At 42.0% G+C, this 24,268-nt stretch overlaps 1 protein-coding gene across 1 annotated transcript in view; it reads right to left on the reverse strand.

The window, feature by feature from the left end:
- LOC138441152 (zinc finger protein 474) overlaps positions 1 to 24,268 on the reverse strand; it is a 61,944-nt gene that overhangs the window by 13,634 nt on the left and 24,042 nt on the right. The window contains exon 2 of the mRNA XM_069591693.1: positions 17,777 to 19,018. Coding sequence (XP_069447794.1) covers positions 17,777 to 18,805 — 1,029 coding nt within the window. The 5' untranslated portion in view covers positions 18,806 to 19,018. The remainder of the gene's footprint in view (positions 1 to 17,776; positions 19,019 to 24,268) is intronic.

Genomic DNA, 24,268 nt, shown 5'->3' on the forward strand with positions numbered 1-24,268 from the left:
TTGAGAGGTGTTGATAGAAGAGGAATGGACGTAGTTCCAGAAAACCTAGACTAGAATACCTATTCCAAATCATTTCAAATAGTTTTCAATGACCTCCCTAAGTGTTCAGGCAGAAAGAAAACCACAGTGAACCACACAACTAAATAGCTAATAGAGCTTATAAAAGGACATATGATAACTGGTCAGAAGGAAAAAATAGTCCTAACATTAAATAGTATTGCATGAACCTTAATGAAAGAGATATTAAAAACTGAAGCAGAAGTTATTATTGAGGATTTCCAGGTGGCACAGTGGTAAAGAGTCCGTCTGCCAATGCAGGAGATGCAAGCGATGCTGGTTTGATCCCTGGGTTGGGAAGACCCCTTGGGGTAGGAAATGGCAACCCACTCTAGTATTCTCACCTGGGAAATTCCATGGACAGAGGAGCCTGGCGGGCTACAGTCCAGGGGGTTGCAAAGAGTTGGACATGACTGAGTATACAGCACACACACAAATGTATTACTAGCAGTTTTACAGAGGATCAGAAACGCTCTACACTTGGTCATTTCTTATATTAATCACACAGTAAATACTAAGTAGTAATAAGTGAAATTATAGTTGTGTGGTGTTATTTATAGGAAAGTTAGGAGAACGTTCCCCAATGATGTAACTTGGGGGAGATTTGTTGTGAAATATCAATTAGTAACATATATGGAGCCATTAGCCCCTTTGAAAATCTAGTGGTGGAATGGCCATCTCCCCAGAAATCGTACATGCATGGAGAACCATGGATATGACTTAGAATGACAGGTGGACTCCCTAAAGCGCATCCATTAGTCCCATGAAGGGAACTGTCGGGCCTTTAGTCAGAGCCAAACTTTCCCTTTCAAATAGATGCTCCTTTGTGCAAGGCATCATTTGGCGCCATTTAAATGCCTCAAAAAGTACTGAGTGGAAGCCTGCAAGAACTTGCGAAATATACCACCTCTGGCTTTAGGAAGATCTTAAGTTCTGCTTTGTGTAAAACAGTCCCTAATGTACCCGTTGTCTTGACTAATATTAACAGTGTCCTCTTTTTACTCTCTGAAATGTCCCTGTTTGGTCAATAAACTACACAGACACTTTGGAAAAACATCAATTCATAAAATATAAGCAATCAAGAGATGAAACCAAAACAGCAAAAATAAACGTAGAAATATTGAAACTGTGAAACCATGTGGAGAAATATGAATTTATAAGACTGGCAGTGAATCCATTTAAACACAGAACTAAGGTAAAATGACTATAGAAATTATGGTTAGAAAAGAGAATAGAAAAGCAACATGTCTTGACAATAATACCTTACAAAAATTGATGAGGGAGGGAGAGGTGAAAGGAGGCTAATGATACTAGATTCTCTGACTTTCATGGCAAACAGTCAATTAAATCAGTGTAACATTAAAATATGGAGTGAAAACTGAAAACAAATTCTTTAATAATTTATCTTTGTTTTTTAATGTTGGTGGGTCCTTTAAAAACTAACACTCTTTTAGTGAAGAAAGATTTTTCTGAAGTTCAGCAATGAACTTCAGCCAAATGAAGTTTCATTTGGCTCTTATTGTTGAATTCAAGTAAAATTACATATAGTATCTTCATCAATAATAACTTTGATAAGATGATCTCACTTCAATGAAAATATGCATGTCAATATGTTACTTACATAGAGAGATGTCTGGAATGATATTCACTAAGGTCAACCTAAATTGTGGGTAATTTTTATGCTAATTTTATACTTTTATAACAGCTTGAATTTTTATAATGAACTTGTGTCATTTTTATAATAATAATAAAACAATAAAAAATATCAACTTCAGAGTCAAAACTTAGGCAGAGTTTAGGTAATAAAATCAGTTCTAAAAGGAAAAATCAAGTGGAGTCCAAATTACTTTCTGAAATGACTGATGAGGATGATATTTAAGGTGTTGTATATAATACAGTTTAGTAATAGAACCAATTAGTAATTGACATTAAAATTAACATTAGGAATGAATACAGCTTTGCATAGAATAAAATCAATATACAATGCAAAATAAAAATATTGACTATCTTAATTCACATTATTCCAATAATGCATCTTATTTTGTCAATCGTTTATAGTTGAATATATTAGTTAAATGCTTGCATGATGCAACTTAACTGAAATCCTAGAATTCAGTTACAAAGGCCTGGAGAAATAATCTGAACACAAGATTTAGCACAAGTCTGTTTCTACCATAACATAAGACAGCTCTTCCTGATAGTTTTATTGTATTCAGACTTGTTTCCCTGGCTTGCTTGCATTCACCAAAGAATGAATTCACAAATAACTGGATGAGACTTGTAGGGTATGAGCCATCTTACGTTGAAAAGTGGCAGCCAAAAAGTTGGTTTGGGGGATGCATGGGCTGAACCATTCCTTGGGGCCTATGTTGCTGGCTGTGGCTGGACTGAGAAATCATTGTCTAACATTCAGCCTCCCAAATGCTTCCCCACCCTGTGCCTCTAAAAGGTCACAGGTATAATTATCTACCTGCTACCGGGGAACAAAGGAAGCTTCCCACATTTGCACATTGGAAGGCTGCAGTTAGCTGGATTTATTTGCTGTCATTGAAGTATCTGGCTTGCTGGTTTGGGAGAGGCTATTTTAGTGGGGCTGGGCCAAAGCAGCCATATCGAAATGTAGAGATGTCTTTATTACCAAATATGTATGTAAATAAAATGCCTGGCTCTTTCCCCCAAGTGACACGTTTCACACATTACTTAGAAACAAATACTACTGCAAGTTTAATGGTCCTTTTTCCCCCTTTTAGATTGCATGATAACATCCCTGTAACAACACAGCCTCATGCCCTGTGTTCATTTGTGGACACTGATTAACCGGAGTCAAAAAGAGATCAGGGAAACTAGAAGTGTGGGAATGTCCTGAAAAGGAAACAGTCCTTGTGCCCTGAACCACCACTTTGAGTCAAATAGGAAAAAGTGCCCCACCTTAAGACACTCTCAAACCATCTTAGTTGTGATCATTAATCTGTAATGAGGCAAATCACTAGATATAATATTTTAAAGTGGTGACCATGGGAAAGCACACACAGGACAATCCTTGCCCTCCTGTCTCAGGACATGGCCTAGAATCGGCCCTGTCTGTTGGTGTGCACTTTGTATCTCTGATGGAGTGTGACTGGTCATGAGCACCGTATGGTCACTTCTGCACACATCTGGGTTGAATCATAGACATATCAACTTCATGAAAGCCAATAAAGCAATTGTTCTAAATATTGATATTGAAGTTGCACTGTGAGCTGAAAGAAACCAGAGACCTCTGCTGGAAACACGGAGGAGACTCAGTCAGCAGATGAGACTGCCACTAGCTGGAAATGCGCTGGGAGGAAAGGGCCGCAACTCAGGAGGGGGTTCAAGTGTAGCCCAGACGCTGCTGTTCAGGAAGAACACTGATTACAGGCCAGGAGCCAGGCACTGTGCTAGGGACAGAATTAGAACTAGCCGTAACGGTGGGAATGATTGCACTTAAATTCACCACTTTTATTTGGGAAATATTTTTAATGTTTTTCCTAAGCTCTTTGCCTGAGGCAGTAAGTCAGGTTGACAGACCCCTAACTGGGGTGCACAGAGCCCATTCCCCTTGAAATTAGTCAAGAAACAAGGGAATAAAGGGACTTGCTGTGTGGAGCAAGCCTTCTTGACCTCTCTGCCCATTGATATGTTTGAACTCACACTGATTAGTTCTGATGATTGTTCTCCAGATGGGAACCTCTCTAGGATCCTGGACTTTATTGTGGTCCTTAAAAATTTTAGAAGCTTTGGATCCCAGATATCTGACCCACAAGAAAGGCCTCACTGTTCTAGAGTCTCCCATAGGTGACCCAGATGGTGTTTGGCAGCTGGCGTGAGTTACCCTCAGCCCTGGCATGAAGCCTGTGTGCCTGGTCCCTGGGCTCAACTACTACACAACTCTGTGGGTCATGTCATGGGTCCTTTGTGACCAGGCTGTCCTCTTTACAGCATCTCACCCAGGCTACACCATAGAACTACCTCCTCTCTGCTTCATATTCTGGATTTCAGACTGTAGACTGATGGACTCAGCACAATTTCAGCCAGTGGACATTCATGTTTTATTTGACTGGCATGATGCTCTTAGAAGTTTCAAATGTGAATATCCCTAGGTGGGACTTACTGTCATGGATACTGTACTCTCCACCACTCCCTATGGCCCTACATGCAGCTGCCAAACCCCAAAAGCATATGAGCCTGTGACTGAGCAGCCTACTTTTCCCACTCTCTCTTCAACTTTGTTGCTGTTCACTCACTCAGTCGTGTCCAGCTCTTTGTGACCCCATGGACTGCAGCACGCCAGGCTTCCCTGTCGTTCACCCATCTCCAGGGTGTGCTCAAACTCATGTCCATTGAGTCAGTGATGCCATCCAACCATCTCAGCCTCTGTCGCCCCATTCTCCTCCTGCCTTCAGTCTTTCCCAGCACCAGAGTCTTTTCCAATGAGTCGGCTCTTTGCATCAGGTGGCCAGAGTATTGGAGCTTTAGCTTCAGCATCAGTCCTTTCAGTGAATATTCAGGGTGCCCCACTTATCTCAACAAAAGGTATTTGCTTATATTTAATTTCTAAGAAATGAGCTAAACTTAGTTAATTTGCATGAATGTGCCAGTGGCTAGACATGGGTTGCTTCGTGTCTAGAAGATCTTTGCATTTCAGCTGGGATTTCCTATGGAATCAGTGCTTTGAGTCAAAGGAATGAACCTGTGGCTCTGGAATTTAAGAAGCAGGGCAGGCACTTTAGAAAACAAGTAGGCAGCAATATATTAGTGATTGTCACACTGAAGTGTCCCTGCTCTCTTTGATTATAAGCATGTAGGCAATTTGAACAGAACTTGACAGGAGTCTAGAAACCTATCCTTAGGCAAAAGAAGCCCCTCTATGAAGGGAGGAGAGTCCAAGAGCACAAGAGCACCCAGTAACTGTGCACAACACTCAAATCATTTGCTTGCTGGAGGATTTTTTGCTTCCCTCACTTCTAGCTGGAACCCAGGTTGTCTAAAGCAGGGACCACCCTGCCAAGGCCTGAGGGAATCATTCTGTGACTGTGTAGCTTTTGAATGGGTGTCATTCCATTCACAGTGTTCCTCTTTCTGCTTGACAAAATGAACATAAAGAATTTGGGCCATAGCTTCTGTTTTCGATTTTCCACACTCCTTATCCCTTCTATGAGGCCAAATAATTGAAATGTTTGTGGTGAGCGCACAAGACGTATCATAGCATGCAGTAAGGTCAGATGGGGAAATAAGAGGGAGAGTTTTTCTTCCCTACACTTGAGGGAAAAAGAGCAAAACCTCTTAGAGATTCTCGTGTAAGACATGGGGAACAAAAGTATGGCGACCAAGGGAGGATGAGGGGTTGGGATGGACTGGGAGACTGAGACTGGCATTTATGCACTGCTGTGTATAAAAAGCTAACTGAGGACAGATCGTGCCGCAGAGGGACCTCTGCTCAACGTTCTGTGGTGAACTAAAGGGGAAGGAAGCCCAAGGAAGAGGGGATGTATGTATGTATATAGCTGACTCGCTTTGCTGTACAGCAGAAATTGACACAATATTGTAAAGCAGCTATGCTTGCTTGAGGGGGCTCAGTTGCTCAGTAGTGTCTGACTCTCTGCAGCCCCATGCAAGGGAGCCCACCAAGCTCCTCTGTCCACGGGATTCTCCAGGCAAGAATACTAGAGTGTGTTACCACGCCCCACTCCAGGGGATTGTCCCATTCCAGGGATAGAATCTGCAACTCTTGTGTCTCCTGCATTGGCAGGTGGATTCTTTACCAGTAGTGCCACTGGGAAAGGAACCATACTCCAAAATAAAATAGAAAGAAATCCTTGTGTATATTCCAATAATGAAAATGTCCAACCAAGAGGCAGCTAACAATTACGAGGCGCTTTCTAAGTGCCAGTCCCTGTAGTAAGCACTTAAGATGATTTATCTTAATACTTCTGACAATAACCCTCTGGATAAAATGCAGTATTCCCATTTTACAAACCAGGAGACTGAGGTATGAGCTGTTAGTAAATGGTAAAGTTGCTTTTCACCCAGACATTAGGTCTTCAGGCTGCCTGCACTGCCGCTGTGAAGGAAAGAGGGATGTACTGACATGTGGCTGTTTGTCAGACATGATCCCGGGTTCTTCGCAGGTATTCTCATGTTTAACTCTCTGACTGTGTAGATCACAATAAACTGTTTGATATTCTTAAAGAGATGGGAATACCAGACCACCTGACCTGCCTCTTGAGAAATCTGTATGCAGGTCAGGAAGCAACAGTTAGAACTGGGCATGGAACAACAGACTGGTTCCAAATAGGAAAAGGAGTACATCAAGGCTGTATATTGTCACCCTGCTCTCCAGTACTCTTGCTTGGAAAATGCCATGGATGGAGGGGCCTGGTGGGCTGCAGTCCATGGGGTCACTGGGAGTCAGACACAACTGAGCGACTTCAATTTCACTTTTCACTTTCATGTACTGGAGAAGGAAATGGCAACCCACTCCAGTGTTCTTGCCTGGAGAATCCCAGGGATGGGGGAGCCTGGTGGGCTGCCCCGTCTATGGGGTCGCACAGAGTTGGACACGACTGAAGCAGCAGCAGCAGGAGAGTACATCATGAGAAACGCTGGGCTGGAAGAAGCGCAAGCTGGAATCAAGATTGCCGGGAGAAATATCAATAACCTCAGATATGCAGGTGACACCACGCTTATGGAAGAAAGTGAAGAACTTAAAGAGCCTCTTGATGAAAGCGAAAGAGGAGAGTGAAAAAGTTGGCTTGAAGCTCAACATTCAGAAAACTAAGATCATGGCATCCATTCCCATCACTTCATTGCAAATAGATGGGGAAACAGTGGAAACAGTGTCAGACTTTATTTTTCTGGGCTCCAAAGTCACTGCAGATGGTGACTGCAGCCATGAAATTAAACTCCTTGGAAGGAAAGTTATGACCAACCTAGAGAGCATATTAAAAAGCAGAGACATTACTTTGTCAACAAAGGTACATCTAGTCAAGGCTATGGTTTTTCCAGTAGTCATGTATAGATGTAAGAGTTGGACTATAAAGAATGCTGAGCGCTGAAGATTTGATGCTTTTGAACTGTGGTGTTGAAGAAGACTCTTGAGAGTCCACTGGACTGCAAGGAGATCCAACCAGTCCATCCTAAAGGAGATCAGTCCTGGGTGTTCATTGGAAGGACTGATGCTGAAGCTGAAATTCCAATACTTTTGCCACCTGATGCGAAGAGCTGACTCATTTGAAAAGACCCTGATGCTGGGAAAGATTGAGGGCAGGAGGAGAAGGGGATGACAGAGGATGAGATGGTTGGATCGCATCACTGACTCAAATGGACATGGGTTTGGGTGGAGTCTGGGAGTTGGTAATAGACAAGGAGGCCTGGTGTGCTATGGTTTATGGGGTCACGAAGAGTCAGACATAACTGAGTGACTGAACTGAACTGAACTGAATCTCTTGCTGCGAGGAACTGAGGCAGGGAGAAATCATTTGTTCATAGATATGTGATTCTGAGGCAGGGAGGAATCATCCGTCCACAGACATGTGATTTCACTGTGCATTTGTCTTCTGATTCCAGGTCTGCTTGATTTCAGCAGTTTCTAGAAACATGAGGGGGAAGGTCATCTGTGGTCGGCTGAATATCATGCTCTGCCTTATGGGTTCACAGAGTCAGCCATTGCATGGGATTTGAGAGAAATCCACAAAACTCCTACTTCTGCTCTCTGGACTGCCTCAAAATCTCATTCCTTTGGATTAAACTGCTTTCTCCCCAGATCCTCTTTCAAAATGCAAATAGACCTATGAGAGTTTTCTATGAAGAATTTTATCATACTTCCCCAACCCCCTTCCAATAATATCAAGGGATGGGGGTAGTGAAGGGTAGAAGGGGATGCTGAAAGTGATGAAAGGGAAAGGAGATCCAGGTGACCCAAAGCTGTTCCCAAAGTCAGAACTTTGCCTGCAGCCATTTAAAACAATTTGAAGCAAACTGACTGAGCTTGAAAGTGTATAAACAAGTTTCCATTCCCCCAGGCATGTCCTACATATGCAGAAAGAGTATCAATAGCATTTTAATATATAGGAGCAACTGTGTAGTTCAGTCTCAAACCTCAACAATTGCAGTTTGATTGTCTCAAAACCACTGGTATTTCACGTTTACTTCTAGTGTTTTCAAACAATTCTACCCAAATGTCACATCTGGAAGGATCGTTGTTTGAAATTAAATTGTTTTTGGAAATCACTGGATGCCACGTAAAGGAATTTTCCAATCCAGCCTGTCTATTGGCCAACTATTAAAGAGTCTGCTACATGTGATCTGGGGCTTTGTTTTGCTCCTTTCAACAATAAGAAAGACTTGGCCGTTCATTTGGAAATGCTGTTAACATTAGAGGATTTTCATGTACCTGATTTTTAAAAACAAACTATTGGTATTTTGAATATATGCTTGGCATTTTAGTTATTTACTTGCTAGTCCTGAGATAACAAAGGCTGAAAAATAAAAGTCAAAGAATGAAATCCAAATGAAAGCTTCTGTTTATGAAAGGAATACAGTTTCTTAGCTAAAGTTTTTTCCTTTTCTTTTTTCTTTTCACATTTGAGATTTTTTTTTTTTTTTTCCCTTCCTGATCCCGTGGAAAGCTATTGGCTGGAAAGTGAGGTGTTTTTGGTATGGATTCAACCTCTTGGCAAATTCTGGTAAGAACAACTTTCCCTGAAGAAAATGGGTGTGGCCCTGGCATGTGGTTCCCATGCTCTTCAGTTTGGCTCCAGGCCTGACCTTCATATTCAGATAGCTTCCGGGTCACGGGTAAAATGAAGCAATGGGGGAAGACAGGAAAAACCTAATAACTGGGGCAGGCACTCAGTTTTTCCAGCTTCTAGAGAGAAAAAAAAGGACAGCAAGGGGCACTATCTGACCTGGAACATGGGAGCAGGGCCTGCTTTGTCTACAGCTTGTATACTCGAGGGCCCCCAGCCCTGGGAAAGGCCCAGGAAAGAAGTTTTTCAATGAAAAGAAGAAAGATATCATCTTGGGTATAAGACAGAAAGGATTCTATCCTTAAGAAACAATTTTGTTACTTGTTTGTTGTCTTCTCCTTTCTTATCAGAGTTTTTGATTCCAATCTTTCCCTTTCCTCTCTCTCTCTTCCCTCAACCTCTGATTTCCTGAAGCTTTAGTTTGGGACAAGTGATCTCTCTCTGTTTTTACCTTCTCTGCTTAAACAAAGGTAGATGTGAAAGCTGCTTAGGGACTTTTAATGACAGTATCATGGCATCAGAGCTGATCCTTGGAGTAGGATTATTGGAAAATCATTGAGACCCTTCTTCAATTTGCAAGACCTCTTTTTCCCTATAGGGCTTCCCTGGTAGCTTAGTGGTAAAGAATCTGCCTGCCAGTGCAAGAGACACAGGTTTGATACCTAGGTCGGGAAAATGCCCTGGAGAAGGAGATGGCAACCCACTCCAGTAACTCTTGCCTGGGAAATCCCATGGACAGAAGAGCGTGGCAGGCTATAGTCCATGAGGTCACAAAAGGGTCAGACATGACTTAGTGACTAAACAATAAAGCTTCTCTGCCTATAAGACCCTCAGAGAGGTAAATATGTGAAAGAGGCAATGGAATGTAAGAAGGATATAAGTTACATAATAAAAAGGGAAAGTAAAAGAATTAGCCTTATATCAAATTCTGTCAATGATCTCGCTCTTCATAAAGTTGCACTTGTCCTCACAGCTAGCAGTGCGGGCCTGTTCATAGGACAATTGCCTCCATTTCAATGGAACTTTTTCAAGGTTGTGTCACACTGCTTTTGGTGGAGTTCTAAGAATTTGGGGAGAGATTTTAATTGTTGACCTTGGAATGTGGATTTCTAAGAACTATGTATATCCGTTCAGTCATTACATAAAGGTTTCTTAAGCATCTATCACTAGAAAATGTGGATGTGTGTGTTTGGGACTGGAAGAAGGGAGATGAGGGTAACATGGAGAGGAGGCTTAGGAAGGCGCATGAAATCGTTTAAGCTAGATAAATTCCTTGAGAGTACAGCATATTGTAGTTCTGTTCATTTTAGGCTTGAAATAATATTTGAACTTGTAATATGTATCCTCTCCTTTCACAGAGGTTACAATCAGTATTTTTCTTTTCAGAGAAGCAGAAAGACACATACTGGAGCAGAAAGGCAGGACCATCTATTGTTGCTTTCATCTTTGGGCTCTGAGAGAGGTAGCTATATCTATTATGGTCTCTCTCTCTATGGATATATGATATATAATTATAATTTGAGCTTACTTTTAGAAATGAATATGTTTGGCAGAAACCAAAACAATTCTATAAAGCAATTATCCTTCAATTAAAAAATAAATAAAATAAAAAATAAAATTAAATTTTAAAAATGAATATGTTAAGAGTATAATTTGTATAGGTGAGTATTGTTTTCAAATTTCTATGTCAGGAAGCTATATATCAATTTCATTGATGATGCTGTTGCTCTAAAATGTGTAACTCTCACCCTCAACACATATTTCACACACGCTATATACACACACGAGTCCTTTGGTTTGGCTTTGAGAGCCATCAGTGCAGAAGTGAATGGTCTTGTTACCTTAAAGTTGTGCTTAGTTCACCTGAGAGCCGTGGGATCCTAGAATGCTGCCCTGATATGCAGGCATGGTTGGCACCAAGAAAAGATGAAGAAATGGTATGTGGAGCTGGATATTAGTGGCCCAGCTGGCAGCATCATCAAGGGGTGGTTTGTGAGGTTGAGCCTAGTTTTCATGACATCAGCACTGATGAGTCTGAGTAGGTGAACTAGGGCCACTGAAGATGAATATATGAGTAGGAACCACCAGAAGGATCACACTGAACTTTTTCCTACCACTTCCAAAGAGTTCTAAGTCATTCTTGTGTTTAGGAACCAGAGGCAAATGGTTCTAGGAGCCTTAGTCTTGATTTCAGAAACTTAGTTTAACCGAAGGCATGAACAGACAAAGGACTAAGAAAACCCTTAAGATTCACTTTTCTCTCTCTCTTTACACATCTCTCCTCCTCATCTGATAGTCCTGATAAGCCTACCTGGTATTTCACTGAGAAAATATAAGCTTACATACTGTAGCTTTGCCTTCACTTGCATTCAACCTGCTCCTGAAATAGAGAAACATCCCCTGGTACTAAACCCCTCCACTTCACAGGACAGAACCCCAGCCCTGGTTCCTGTTTCTCCTTCAGGTTTTACATTTGCTTGTATCACCTCTCCTGCTTTTTTTTTAACCTTCCTCTCTCTACTGGCTCCTGATCCAAAATAATCAAATATATTCTACAAGCTCCCATCTTTTAAGGGAGCCTCTCTTAACCGAAAGTCTCTATTTCTAGCCTACCTATTATTTCTCTCCCGATCTCTAAGCCAAATTTCTCAAAACACATCCAATATCACCCATACACTCTGCAGCCCCCATCATGACTGAATGTGTTCTCTCCAAGTTTGTCAAACTAAATCCACATGGCCAAATCAAATAGATTTTCTGGCATTCACCTTGCTCCATCCTTCATCCCACCTCTGTGCATTGCGTACTGTTCCCCAGACCCTTATTCTCCACATTTTCTCCTGTCAACAGTGCTCAGGGCACCAAACTCTCAAGTCATTTATCCAGCATTTCCAGTCAGTCATTCTCCAACTCCTTCTTCTCTAACCTCTAAATACTGTAATGCTTCAGGGTCAGTCCTGGGCTGATTTTTCAAGTCCTACACTCATTCTGATGACTTTAAATATATATTAACAATGCACAAATATATATCCCAGCCCACTTCCTCTTTTGAGATTCAAACTTATATATTCAGCCTGACTTATCTAGTTAGATGTCTCACAAGCATTTTTTTTTTTGCCAGAAATTTTATTTTTTATTTGGGAAGAAAATAATAAAGTCTTATAGTTACAAATGGCCATAACAAAGAATGATTCTCAATGAATGATAGAGATATAGTATAAATAGATCTCTATCTCCTTGCACTGTCTTAAGATATTATCGTGGCTCAAATCTTCCTCTATCAATGTCTGTTAGTTGTGTGTTTAATAACTTAAGACATATACATTCATCACAAATAAAACTGTCTTTCTACCCCTCACTGGTTACACATTATGCTCTGTGCTTACCCAATCCCGCCCACTCTAGAACTTTCACCATTCTTTCAGACCTACTTAAAGTGTCTCACAAGAGTTGTGAACTCAGTCATGTCCAGAATGGAAAAATTGGTCTTCATCACAACAGCCTATCTGTTTCTCAAGGTTTTCCCATCTTAGAAAGTGAAACAACTGGTACAGTTGCTCAATTTAGAAATCTGGGAGTCATCCTCAACCCTCTTCCTTACTCCTCCACATCCCAACTATTACCAGGTTCTGCCCACTGTCCCTTTTTTCCTATCTCTGATACCAACACCCTAGGCTAGGCTATCATCCACTTTCACCTGGATTCCTGCAACAGCCAAATAGGGTGTCCCTATGTCCACTGGGCAGCTGTGCTGTTTCCACAGCTTTACCATGTGTGCCTGCCCCTTCCTTCATTTGACTCTACTTGTGGATTTTTCAGTTCCATTTTAAGATCTTTCTTACCGCAAGGCCTTCGCACAGAATGTCTCCTCCTCCTGTACTTCCATTCCCCTGACATCCTCTTGGCTAATGTTTTCACACCTTCCATGTCTCAGCTGAAATGTCACTTCCTCCCAGAGGTTTTCTCTAACCAAGCACCTGAATGTCCACCTCCCACCATTAGACACTGTCACATTACAACTTGAAATTTTATATTTATTTTTATTTAAATTTCATATCATTTCCTCCATAGGGCTAAAAACTCCATGAGATCAAGAACTGTGTCTTTTTAATGATTCTACATTTAGTACTTAGTCCAAAGCAAGTAAGTGAAGTCACTCAGTCATGTCCAGTTCTTTGTGACCCCATGGACTGTAGCCAGGCTCCTCTGTCCATGGAATTTTCCAGGCAAGAGTACTAGAGTGGATTGCCATTGCCTTCTCCAGGGGATCTTCCTGACCCAGGGATCAAACCCAGGTCTCTCACATTGCAGGCAGGTGCTTTACCATCTGAGCCACCATGGAAGCTCAAGAATGTCTAACAAGAATGATCTGTTGAATGAACAAACTTTTGTCCTCTTAACCCTGCTTAACTAACACTCAGCCTGGCACCATAGCCCTACCCTTTTTGTATGACACGTATGCTTCTCTCTTTGAAGTGAAGTGAAGTTGCTCAGTCGTATCCGACTCTTTGCGACCCCATAGACTGCAGCCTGCCAGGCTCCTCTGTCCATGGGATCTTCTAGGCAATAGTACTGGAGTGGATTGCCATTTCCCTCTCCAGGGAATCTTCCCAACCCAGGGCTCGAACCTGGGTCTCCCGCATTGTAGACAGACACTTTACCGTCTGAGCCACCTTGGGTCTCTGGAGTTAGACACATCTGGCTCTGACACCCTCTGTGTGACTCTAGGTTAGGTGCTTAGCCTCAGTTTTTCTACCTGGAAAGTAGGGAGATGTATCTGTCTTATAGTAATATTATGAAGACTAAAATGAGGACATGGACATAAATCCCTGGCCATAGATGCATTCAGTACAGGTCATCTCCCTGTATCGCAGGCCTCCTAATAAGCTCCAAACACTTTTTACCTGGGTTGGGAAGTTGGCACCCACTCCAGTGTTCTTGCCTGGAAAATTCCATGGACAGAGGAACCTGGCAGGCTACAGTCCACGGGGTCACCAAGAGTTGGACACTACTGAGCAACTAAGCACACAGCACAAGCACTTTTTACTTCATACACACACACACACACACACACACACATCTTAACAGTGTTCCAAGACGTGAACCCATCCACTCTGCCCTTCTGAGTCTTTCTGAGTCTCTGATTGTCACTTTCTAACTAAGAGGTTTGCCTTTGGAGAATGAGATACTTAGCGATGGAACAGCACTGATGATATTAAACCAAAGACACAACGGTAGTCCTAAACAAATGGAATTTGTATTATAAGGGCACATTCTCAAATATATTTGGCGGTAACACAAAGAGAAAGGCAGTAAATAATATTTTTGAGTGTAGAAGGCATTACTCTAAAAGAAAACACCAGATGGCAGCAGCAGATGCTAGAGATGTGTCTGATGGGATTGTAGCTCAGCCCTCTAGGATGCTAAGGACAGCTTAAAACTACATTCAGAGACACAAACCTTTGTTAAAAAAAGAAAAAGACAGATTTCCCTGAAGAAAAAGAATGCCTATTTTATAACATAGTATCAGATTTTTAGAAACAGTGTTTCACATGTTATCATCAAAATACTAAGAAAATAACCCCAAGCGTTATGTAACTAATAAAAGGTAGTTAAACAAAGCCTTCATTCTGGTTTGTAGTTATATTTAATTAACTGTCAATCTGTGTTTCAGTTAGCCAGAAAGGCCTTAAGTCAAAGACTGAAACACTATCAGCTTATGGAAAAGGGCAAACTTTTCCCCAAATATTAAAGACAAATATTAAAATGTGTTCACTCATATTAAAATAGGGGTCAAGAGTGACCTCCATTCTCGCACTTCCAGCACCACTTAGGACACTGCTTGCTAAAATAGAAATCAAAGGATCACATTAAGCTCCAAATTAAACTTTAAACTGATAATCTCTAGTTTCCCACATTATGCATCTAATTTCATCTGCAAGTAACATGACTTTTAAAATCTTGCTAAACTGGATATTGCTTGCTCAGGCTTTCCTTCTTCTAGAGGGAAAAGGGGGAGTGCGATGCTGCTCTGATACCACATAACAGCAGAGCAAACCCTTTTAAATGAAAATCCGCTTTGTGGATGTCATTCCTCTTTCATACTGCACGGTGTCTCTCACAATGTCACTGTGAAATCAGAGAGAGTGAATTCAGTCTTAGATTTTGGATGACAAGCAATGGGACAAGTTCAAACCCATTCCGTGGTGAGAGGCAAAGCAGAGCTGGCGCAGAATGCACATTGATGACTTGGGTTGGGGGGTTTGTCTTAGGGATCTCGGCGTTTTCTTTGTTTAGATTTGACTGAAGGGTAACAGGAGCATTTGTCATCAGAGAACCGAGCCAGTCTACGCAGGAGGAACACTCTGAGCGGAGGGTAACTCACTCTGCCAGCGAAACAGTCATTGTTGCCCAACTGCAGGGAATTATTTCCAAGTTCTGTGGTCATAATTCTGAAAATGTTTTTCTTACCTGAGTTCACTATGAGATTGAGCCCCCTGAAAACACTGGGCAAGATCGCTGATTCTAACATGAATTCAGATCAAGGATTCTAGGGGGAAATTGTTCTAACTGGCATAAGGAAAAAGGAAGCAAACATCTGAACTGAAAAAACCACGCGTGTGTCTCACAGTCAGCCAAAAGTCGGCCGCCACAGGCAGATGAAATTCTGAAATCCAATAATGCACAGGGCGTTTTCTTTATGGAAATGAACGATTCACTGCACTATCTAAATCTTACATAATACAAAGAAAAGAAAAACAGCAATAACAGAGTCCAATAACAACCACAACAGAAAACTACGTTCCCCAGGAGAGGCTTTCTGCTGAAAGTGCAACGCAGTGGCAAATGTCTTTTCAAGGGAAGGAATAAAGTCTGTTGGTTCAAGAGGTCTTATTCCTCTTGGAAGCCTAGGAGTTTTCTCCATTTTAATGAACCCTAGCTTGCTCCAGATCTGGCAGCTGAAGGGACCCTAGGTTGGATGACCTTACTATGCCCTCCACTAAAGCCTGTGTGGTCCCCAAACAGGCCAAGGCACATCTGACGGTGGTGGGTGCCAGTTTCTCACTGACATGTGCCTTTTCAGGTTAGGAGCAGAGTTGGCTGTGCTCTGACATAGCTGTCGTGTCCTCCTGATGCCCTTGTTTTGACGGACTCCCTCTGATCTAAACGTGAAAGTCACTGACAGCCATCACTGGCCTCCTGTCCTGACAGTCTCCTCTCCAGATGACTCAGTGAGTCAGGAGGTGTCCTCCTGTGGAGCTGGGGGCCCAGGCCAGCCTCTTTTAGCAGTTGTGACTGAGTGAGAACATGCTATGCTCAGCCTGCTGGCTCCACTCTGGGGAGCACAGAGTCTGTGTTACAACAACAAGCATGAGCATTCTGACCACGCTCATCCCTGTCTCAAGTTCTGTAATGAGGACATTTAAAGAAAATGCATACAATCAGGAAACAGTGCTGAATGTCAGAACACTAACCGGAGCTCTTGATTTGTGGCTCTAAGACATGGATTCTTTTGCTTGCTGAATCCAGACCCCACATGTTTTGGAAGAAAAGCAACAGCCAAAAGATGAGAAAAACAGTTCGTGTTTATGAGACCAGCCTGAAGCCCATGCCACACTTACGAGTTTGGGTTTTCATTCGGCAAAGAAACTATCTGTTCTTTCTTCAAGTTCATCGGAAAATATGCCCATTAGTCTGACTCTTCGGCTTTAGGATCATTGTTTTGGAATCTTCCAAGCCAGCAAGTGAAAGATCATTTCATTTTAAACATGGAAGTTTGGAAAAAGCACCTGACATTTGCCCAAGTAATACAATAAAAAAATAAAAAAGTAATGAAGAACAACTGGATTAAAAATAAAGGATGTCTTCCCACCCCCCAATCAGTCTGGTTTAACTGTTTACAATAGCTTGGGTTACCTTAGTTTCCTGAAAATAGTTCACTTAAAGAACCCCTACAGGTGGGGCCTTTCAAGCAGCAAGTCGTAGAGAAAAGACCTTGACAGCCTCCTATTTCTCATGATTTGATGTTCTGTAAAGTGTGACACGTGGCAAGACAGCCACTTCCCTTGCTTCATGGCAGAATGGAGCACATGGACCTCACCTTATCTTGCAGGTAGCCATCCTCAAAAGCAAACTTCCCCAATCCTGGTTGATGATGAAATTTCAGGTCAAGACCCAGTGACACTTCACTATATAGGCTGGGGACCCCTAGGGTCATGCTTATTTACAACTGCCCAAATCAGGGGTCACAGCCTGGTGTCTGACCCAAACATGGGGTCCAGAGCAGCAGCAGGAACTGAGTATTTCCCAGATCCATGAACACACCTAGTTGACTCTCGGTTTGAGTAGGAGTTACTTCCCCATAGACTATAGCCATGTAAGCATTAAAAGAAAGCATGCTGCACTGTAGAGCATGTTCAGTTCTGCAAGTGCTCCGGTGTTTAATTACTGCTAAAGTCATCTGGGGTTTTTGACACAGATTCTATTTTAGAACGATAAACTCACCATCACCCAGTGTTGCCAAAAGTGAATTCCTAAGGTAGACTACTAAAATAAACCAGTAATAAATATTGGCAGTTGGAATGGGAATGATATCTCTGTAATGTAGACACAGCATTACTGACTCATTTTCAAATGCCAGTCTCTCCCAAGGATTATTGGTATGAGGGATTCAGAGAAGAAAGAAGTCCATCTCTCTTTTAGGCAGCAGAATGAAAGAGGACCAGGGACCCACTGGGCAAGGATGTTTTTATATCTGCTGTGCCAATGGAGGTATAGCCCCGGAGTCCAATAGGGGGTCAACTTAGGTTTCACTGAGGCAGAAATGGGCACTGAAGGAAAACCATCCTAGGGGATGAGGGAGCTGATTCCAGGGGCATTTTTCTCTCATTCCCCTGGAGGTAGAATGTACCCCCAGGCCTACCCGATGCATATCATGTGGCACAAATTACCTTATCAGTCACAGGGGGTGCTGCCGGGTTCCTCTGAGACTTGGAATTAGTGGACTCTTTCAGGCCACCTCTACTCCCTAATGTCAGATCCTGAGCTTTTGGCCCACTAGGTTGACCTTTACAACTTCTCTTGTGTACTGGAAGGCGGTCAGGGGCAAAGGTCTGACTACAGTTTGGGCAGGACATGAGCTGGCCTTGACGTGGCCTTGTGTGGTTGGGCTGTCCAGTGAGAAGGGGCTGAGGCTTCTGTGGGAGTGGCTGGCGGAACTCCCTGGGGAGTCGGTCATTTTCTACTTTCCACTTTTCCAGGCATTTGGGCTCATGGATAGGAAGGGACAGGGTACCAAATTCCCTCCCACAGATGTAGCAGATGACAGTCCTTGGTCGGGTTGTGATGCCACTGGAAGCTTTGAGACCGGCAAGATCATCAGATCTGTCCAGGCTTGGTGCCCTGGGCCCCTCAACCTTCTGCTTGCAGCTTCTCTGATGAACAAGAAGCCGGTCTGGCAAGAATGTGCGGCTGCAGAACTCACATGGCAGCAGCTGAGCCTGGGAACTCTGGAAGGCTGCCTCATTCACTGCCTGAAGACTGTAGGACCCACTTCCGTTGAGAGGAGGTGGTTTGGAAGGTTCTGGCCTCCTCAGGTGCTTGGGCAACTTGCTGTTTTCAACACGCCACTTCTCTAGGCACTGGGGTTCATGAATGCCAAGGGATTGGGACCCAAATTCTCGGCCACATATATAGCACACCCGGAACCTGGGTCTGCGGGATGGGATCACGGGGGGCCTGGGCTGGCTTTCAGACATAATCCTCCTACTGGACTGCTTTGAGAGAATTACAGTTCCAGGTCTGTTTTTCCGAGGGTTTGTCTTTATTTTTTCACCCTGACTGTCACGTTCTATTTCTGGCAAGAAGCTAGAATGGGACTCACCAAATAGAACAGCTTGGTTTATAAGAAAGGTGGGCTCTTTGGAATGGTGGAAAGACTGTTGCAATGCGGAAACCCTTTTCTCCTCTTCTTTTTCCATTAACAAAGAAGGCTTTCTCTAAGGCTTGCTCTGATTTCAGGCCAGACGCATTTTGGGCTTCTGCTTAGAGTGAAGGTTAGTCAGGTTGGCTGTCTTGGGGTTCCACATCGTAGCCAGTACCTTAGACCCAAAGACTGTGACTCAGAGCTTCATTGCAGGGCAGCAGTCTGGAATGCTGGAAAGTCCCCATAAAACCTCAGATGGCTCCAAGATCTGCAGGGGAAATATAAATCAAGAAGTTATTGCATACACACACATTCATACACACACATTCACGTGAACACACACACACACATATTTTAAGTTGATAAAGAACGGTGATTTTTTTGACTGAGCATCCTCTTCGGCTATCATAATAACTGCACATAGGATTTGTTCAGTAAATGTTCAAAAAAATATGAAAAACATTTCTGTTATGAACTGCACTGTTGCCGCATCAAACAAAGGCAGTGTTCATTCGATACTGCAAAGGAAGATGGACAATTACTGCACATCTCAACACATATGGTATGAACCAAGAAGCATGGTGGTGAGGTCATGCAGCAGAGAACCGAGGCTTCTGAAAACTAGATTAATGAAACTGCGGATCAAGTACAAAAGACCTTCCATTACCTTAGGGGTTCTTTTTAGTGCCATGGATCCCTTTGTCAGTTCTTTGAAGCCTATGGACCTCTTCCCAGAATAATAATTTTTAAAGAAAAATAGAAAATTCTTACTAGTACAAGTGAAACTAATTTTATTGAAATAATTTATCAAATATTTTTAGTTGTGATTTCTCTTTTACTTGAACTATAGTCACAGGCCAGACTTTTTGAGTGTCCATGAGCCTAAGGTTAAGAACCAGCAGAAGTAATTAAAGCTTGAACAGGTAGATTATCAGGAAGCCTTCAGAGTGAGTTAAGCTTCTTATAACCTACCAGGTATCCACGCTTCTTTATTATGGGACTGGAGTATTAATAAATTATGGCTGTAATTGTTAAGCCAAGAATGCAACCTTGGGCTCTATTCTTCCTGGTGGTCTATCTGTACAGCTTCCCTGGGATGAAGATGCTCAGACTTCAGTTGATGTTTCTTTAACAGATGTTGTATTTATGTTCTTGTTTTATGCAGATATATCTTCTTATAGACATCAGTCTACCTGTCACACTATCTTTTTTTAAAATAAAAACATGGCCAACAATTTTCCTAAACTAGAAGAAAGGACTGATAAGATCTCATTACAGTCAGAAGCCAAAGGAGTTTTTACCTTGGGGAAAGGCATGAGTCAGTTTTATCCCGGTCTACAACCTAGTTCAAGAAAGATTATCTTCAAAAGTCTTAGGACCTTCTTCATTTCCTGAAGGATGACCTCACTCTGGATTAGGGGTTCTTTAGCATTGGCTCCCATTCACAGAGGGAGCGGCACCTGATCTGAGGCTAGATCCTACAGCCATTGGCAGGCACTTGAGTTCAAGCACACCAAGGACAGCTGTGCTGGTTATATCAGAACACTGTTCAGGCACTGCGGCTGAGAAGGGACAAAAAGTTGTGAGATCTGCACTCAGTTCCTGCATTTTGGTGCCAAGAAAAGTGTGAATCTTTGCAATCAAGGCTATCAAATCAGCTCTGGCACAGAAAAGGAAGTTATTCTTCATTTTGACAGATCCTAAGACAGTGATATGAACACATGTGACAAAAGAATGTGCTGGCCCCAAACAGAATGACCAACACAGAAAATGAGGCTTGAAGAAACAAAATTTATCACTTGATTATCACCATCCAAAAGAGAAAGTGGCTCTAGAGAACACAAAGAACCCAGTAAAATTATTTCATTAGATTTTAAACAGCACATGGGTAAAATAATCCCCCAAACCACTCTGCTTTGTTGGTTCTGATTTCTTATTAACCAAGGATTTCCTGTTTTAGTTTCCCATTTTCCTTGTTACCAAGAAGTTGCACATAGCAAAAGTATTTAAGGAGACCAATAAGAAAAATTACTGCAATCAAATAAACTAAACTTGTGAAACTTCCCTAAACTTGCTTACAATCTTCCCTCTTCACCATGCTGCTCCCCGCAGATGAAAATTCTGAGAAAGACCCATGACTTGCCCCAATAATTCATCCATCTCTTTTATGTTAAAGATAACTAATATTTATTTAATGTTAACTATGCATCTGACGTTGCACTAATTTTTACGTACATAATTATAGTTAATTCTCAAATGATTATCAGATAGGTATTATTATTTTAATTTTTACAAATGAATAAACTATGACTCAGAAAAGACAAGTAACTTGCCCAAGACAGTCAGTTTCTAAATGACAGAACTGGGAATCAATTCCAGCTCTCTTTGGCTCCAGTCCTTGACTCTTTCCATTATTCATTCTGTCTAAAATTCCACCGACAGAGCTTCTTAAGTTTTTATCCCTATTTTAATGTACAATTCATATGCCCCATGGGTTTATGAAGGTAACTAAGCTCTCACCCGCTTTTATGCTCCCCTTTAGAAGAAGGAAGGGGTGAGAGGGAGGAGGGGAATAGGGCACAGAAGAAGAGAAATCTTTGAGATGGAAAAAGCAGGTGAGAAATCAGGGTTACTGAAGACAGCGTTTCTCCTTAAAGCAACAGGGATCATTTTATTTTGCTGTGAATGGTTTTCTAGAAGTTATTCTCTGTATGATGTGCAAAACATACCCTTTCCTGATCTCCCCAGTATCCTTAAGAAAAATCTGTAGTACTAGCTGCAGATGGTGGGTGAGGGGAATTGGGGTGCAATAGTGGGTGCAGAGTGAAAGTGAAAGCTGCCCAAAGAGGTCAGACTGGCATCCAGTCTGCAGCCCTGTCGCTACTTTGATTAGGAATGGATCTTTATGCATGCAGGCGTTCATGCCTTTTCTCTGCAGCAAAAAATGACAAAGAATCATAAAATTCCCATTGAATCTTCATCTTTTCTTTTTTAATCATCCTCATTCCTCCTTCAATGTCCTCCTGAAAATTGTCTTATTGTCATTAAAGGTATCGATGTATGGACAATGAGGTAGCTAGGACCAAGTGACACCTGGGGAGACTGAGGTGTTTACTAGAAAAATTTATGATATTTCTGCCAACGAGTCTGCTAAAGCAATGTGACAAAGCACAGCAGGGTCAGTTGCTCTATCCTATAAGTTCTAAAAGTGAAAGTGCTAGAAAATACTAACTACAAATACTTAACTCACTTAAGAATTTGGCCTCTCACCCAGACACGTTGTAAAGCAACGTTGCTAGTTTATAAAGAGAACCACTTTGCAAAGCCAGCCAGTTTCACCCCAAGCATTCATGGAGAAATATTCACTCCAATTGGCCTGAATTATTCATTTTGACCATATTTGCACATAGGCCATTTAAAGAATGTCTTGGAAGGCATCATGTTTTATCAATATGATGCCATTTTTCCATGCCCTTTGGACTTCATGGGAAGGGAGAGACAAACTCACGAGGATGAATATAATAACCATGAAAATCCAAAAGCTATCTTAGCATTAGGGGGCATTTTTTTAAAAGAGAGGGGAAAGAACTCAAGTAGAAGTATGTGGTCTTCTAAAAAATAATTTAGTTCTTTGAAACAAAACAAATGTGTGATACATGACCCCTTCTCCGCCAGTATAGAATCCAAATCCTTTAAATGGACAAATGAATAAAAATGAATAAATAAGAAAGGTAGACTTGGGTTTTATGCTGCCTCTGAGAAAAATTATTAAATAGAGAAAGTTTGTCTTCAGTGTCCTCCATCGACCCCATTCAGTAGCCTCCCCTGCTCAGTACCCTCATATACACTCTACTCTTCTTACTGATGAAATCTTGCTTTCAAAAAAGAGCTGATACACTAAGGCTTACAATTGATGAGGTAATATCCCTCCCAGAGTCTGGTAGAGACAGCTAGTTTCCTATTAATAGTTATTCTGCCCAAACTCCCTCAAGTTAATAGAGCCCCACTTTCTAGCTGGCACATGATTTCCTAGCCAAAAGTCTACAGGCTTCTTTGTAGCTAGTGGAAGTATTGTGTGGCACTTGTAAAAACTCTTCTTGAAAAGTAGGGGACCAACCTACTCCTCTTCTCTTCCTGCATACTGATGACTGATGGCTGGAGCTCCAGCAGCCATCTTGGGGCAGATTGTATGCATGTAACACTTAACAGACAGAGTAGAGAAATGGATGAATCTGGGTCCTTGAAAATGCTACAGCCATCTTACAAACTCTGGAGGGACTTCCTTGGGCCTTACTTACATAAGAGAAATAAATGTTTTTTTTGTTTTTGTTTTTTTTGTGTGTGTGTATTTTAGTTAGTTAACATGGAGGTAGGCACAAAATGAATTAAAACAGTGATATGTCAAATTTCAAGATCTTTTTTTGATGAGAAAAAAAATTAAAGGGTTTATAGGGCAAAATTGACTTATTAAGAATATCAGTTCAGTTCAGTTCAGTTCAGTCGCTCAGTTGTCTCCTACTCTTTGTGACTTCATGAATTGCAGCACGCCAGGCCTCCCTGTCCATCACCAACTCCCGGAGTTCACTCAGACTCACGTCCATCGAGTTGGTGATACCATCCAGCCATCTCATTCTCTGTCGTCCCCTTCTCCTCCTGCCCCCAATCCCTTCCAGCATCAGAGTCTTTTCCAATGAGTCAACTCTTCGCATGAGGTGGCCAGAGTACTGGAGTTTCAGCTTCAGCATCATTCCTTCCAATGAACGCTTCAGCATCATTCCTTTCAATGAACACACAGGACTGATCTCCTTTAGAATGGACTGGTTGGAACTCCTTGCAGTCCAAGGGACTCTCAAGAGTCTTCTCCAACACACAGTTCAAAAGCATCAATTCTTCGGCACTCAGCTTTCCTCACAGTCCAACTCACACCCATACATGACTACTGGAAAAACCATAGCCTTGACTAGATGGGACTTTGTTGGCAAAGTAATGTCTTTGCTTTTGAATATGCCATCTAGGTTGGTCATAACTTTCCTTCTAAGGAGAAAGCGTCTTTTAATTTCATGGCTGCAATCACCATCTGCAGTGATTTTGGAGCCCAGAAAAATAAAGTCTGACACTGTTTCCACTATTTCCGCATCTATTTCCCATGAAGTGATGGGACCAGATGCCACGATCTTCATTTTCTGAATGTTGAGCTTTAAGCCAACTTTTTCACCCTCATCTTTCATTTTCATCAAGAGGCTTTTTAGTTCCTCTTCACTTTCTGCCATAAGAGTGGTGCCATCTGCGTATCTGAGGTTATTGATATTTCTCCTGGCAATCTTGATTTCAGCTTGTGCTTCTTCCAGCCCAGCATTTCTCATGATGTACTCTGCATAGAAGTTAAATAAGCAGGGTGACAATATACAGCTCTGATGTACTCCTTTTCCTATTTGGAACCAGTCTGTTGTTCCATGTCCAGTTCTAACTGTTGCTTCCTGATATGCACACAGGTTTCTCAAGAGGCAGGTCTGGTGGT

Source organism: Ovis canadensis, chromosome 5, assembly GCF_042477335.2.
Source record: "Ovis canadensis isolate MfBH-ARS-UI-01 breed Bighorn chromosome 5, ARS-UI_OviCan_v2, whole genome shotgun sequence".
Lineage (NCBI taxonomy): Eukaryota > Metazoa > Chordata > Mammalia > Artiodactyla > Bovidae > Ovis > Ovis canadensis.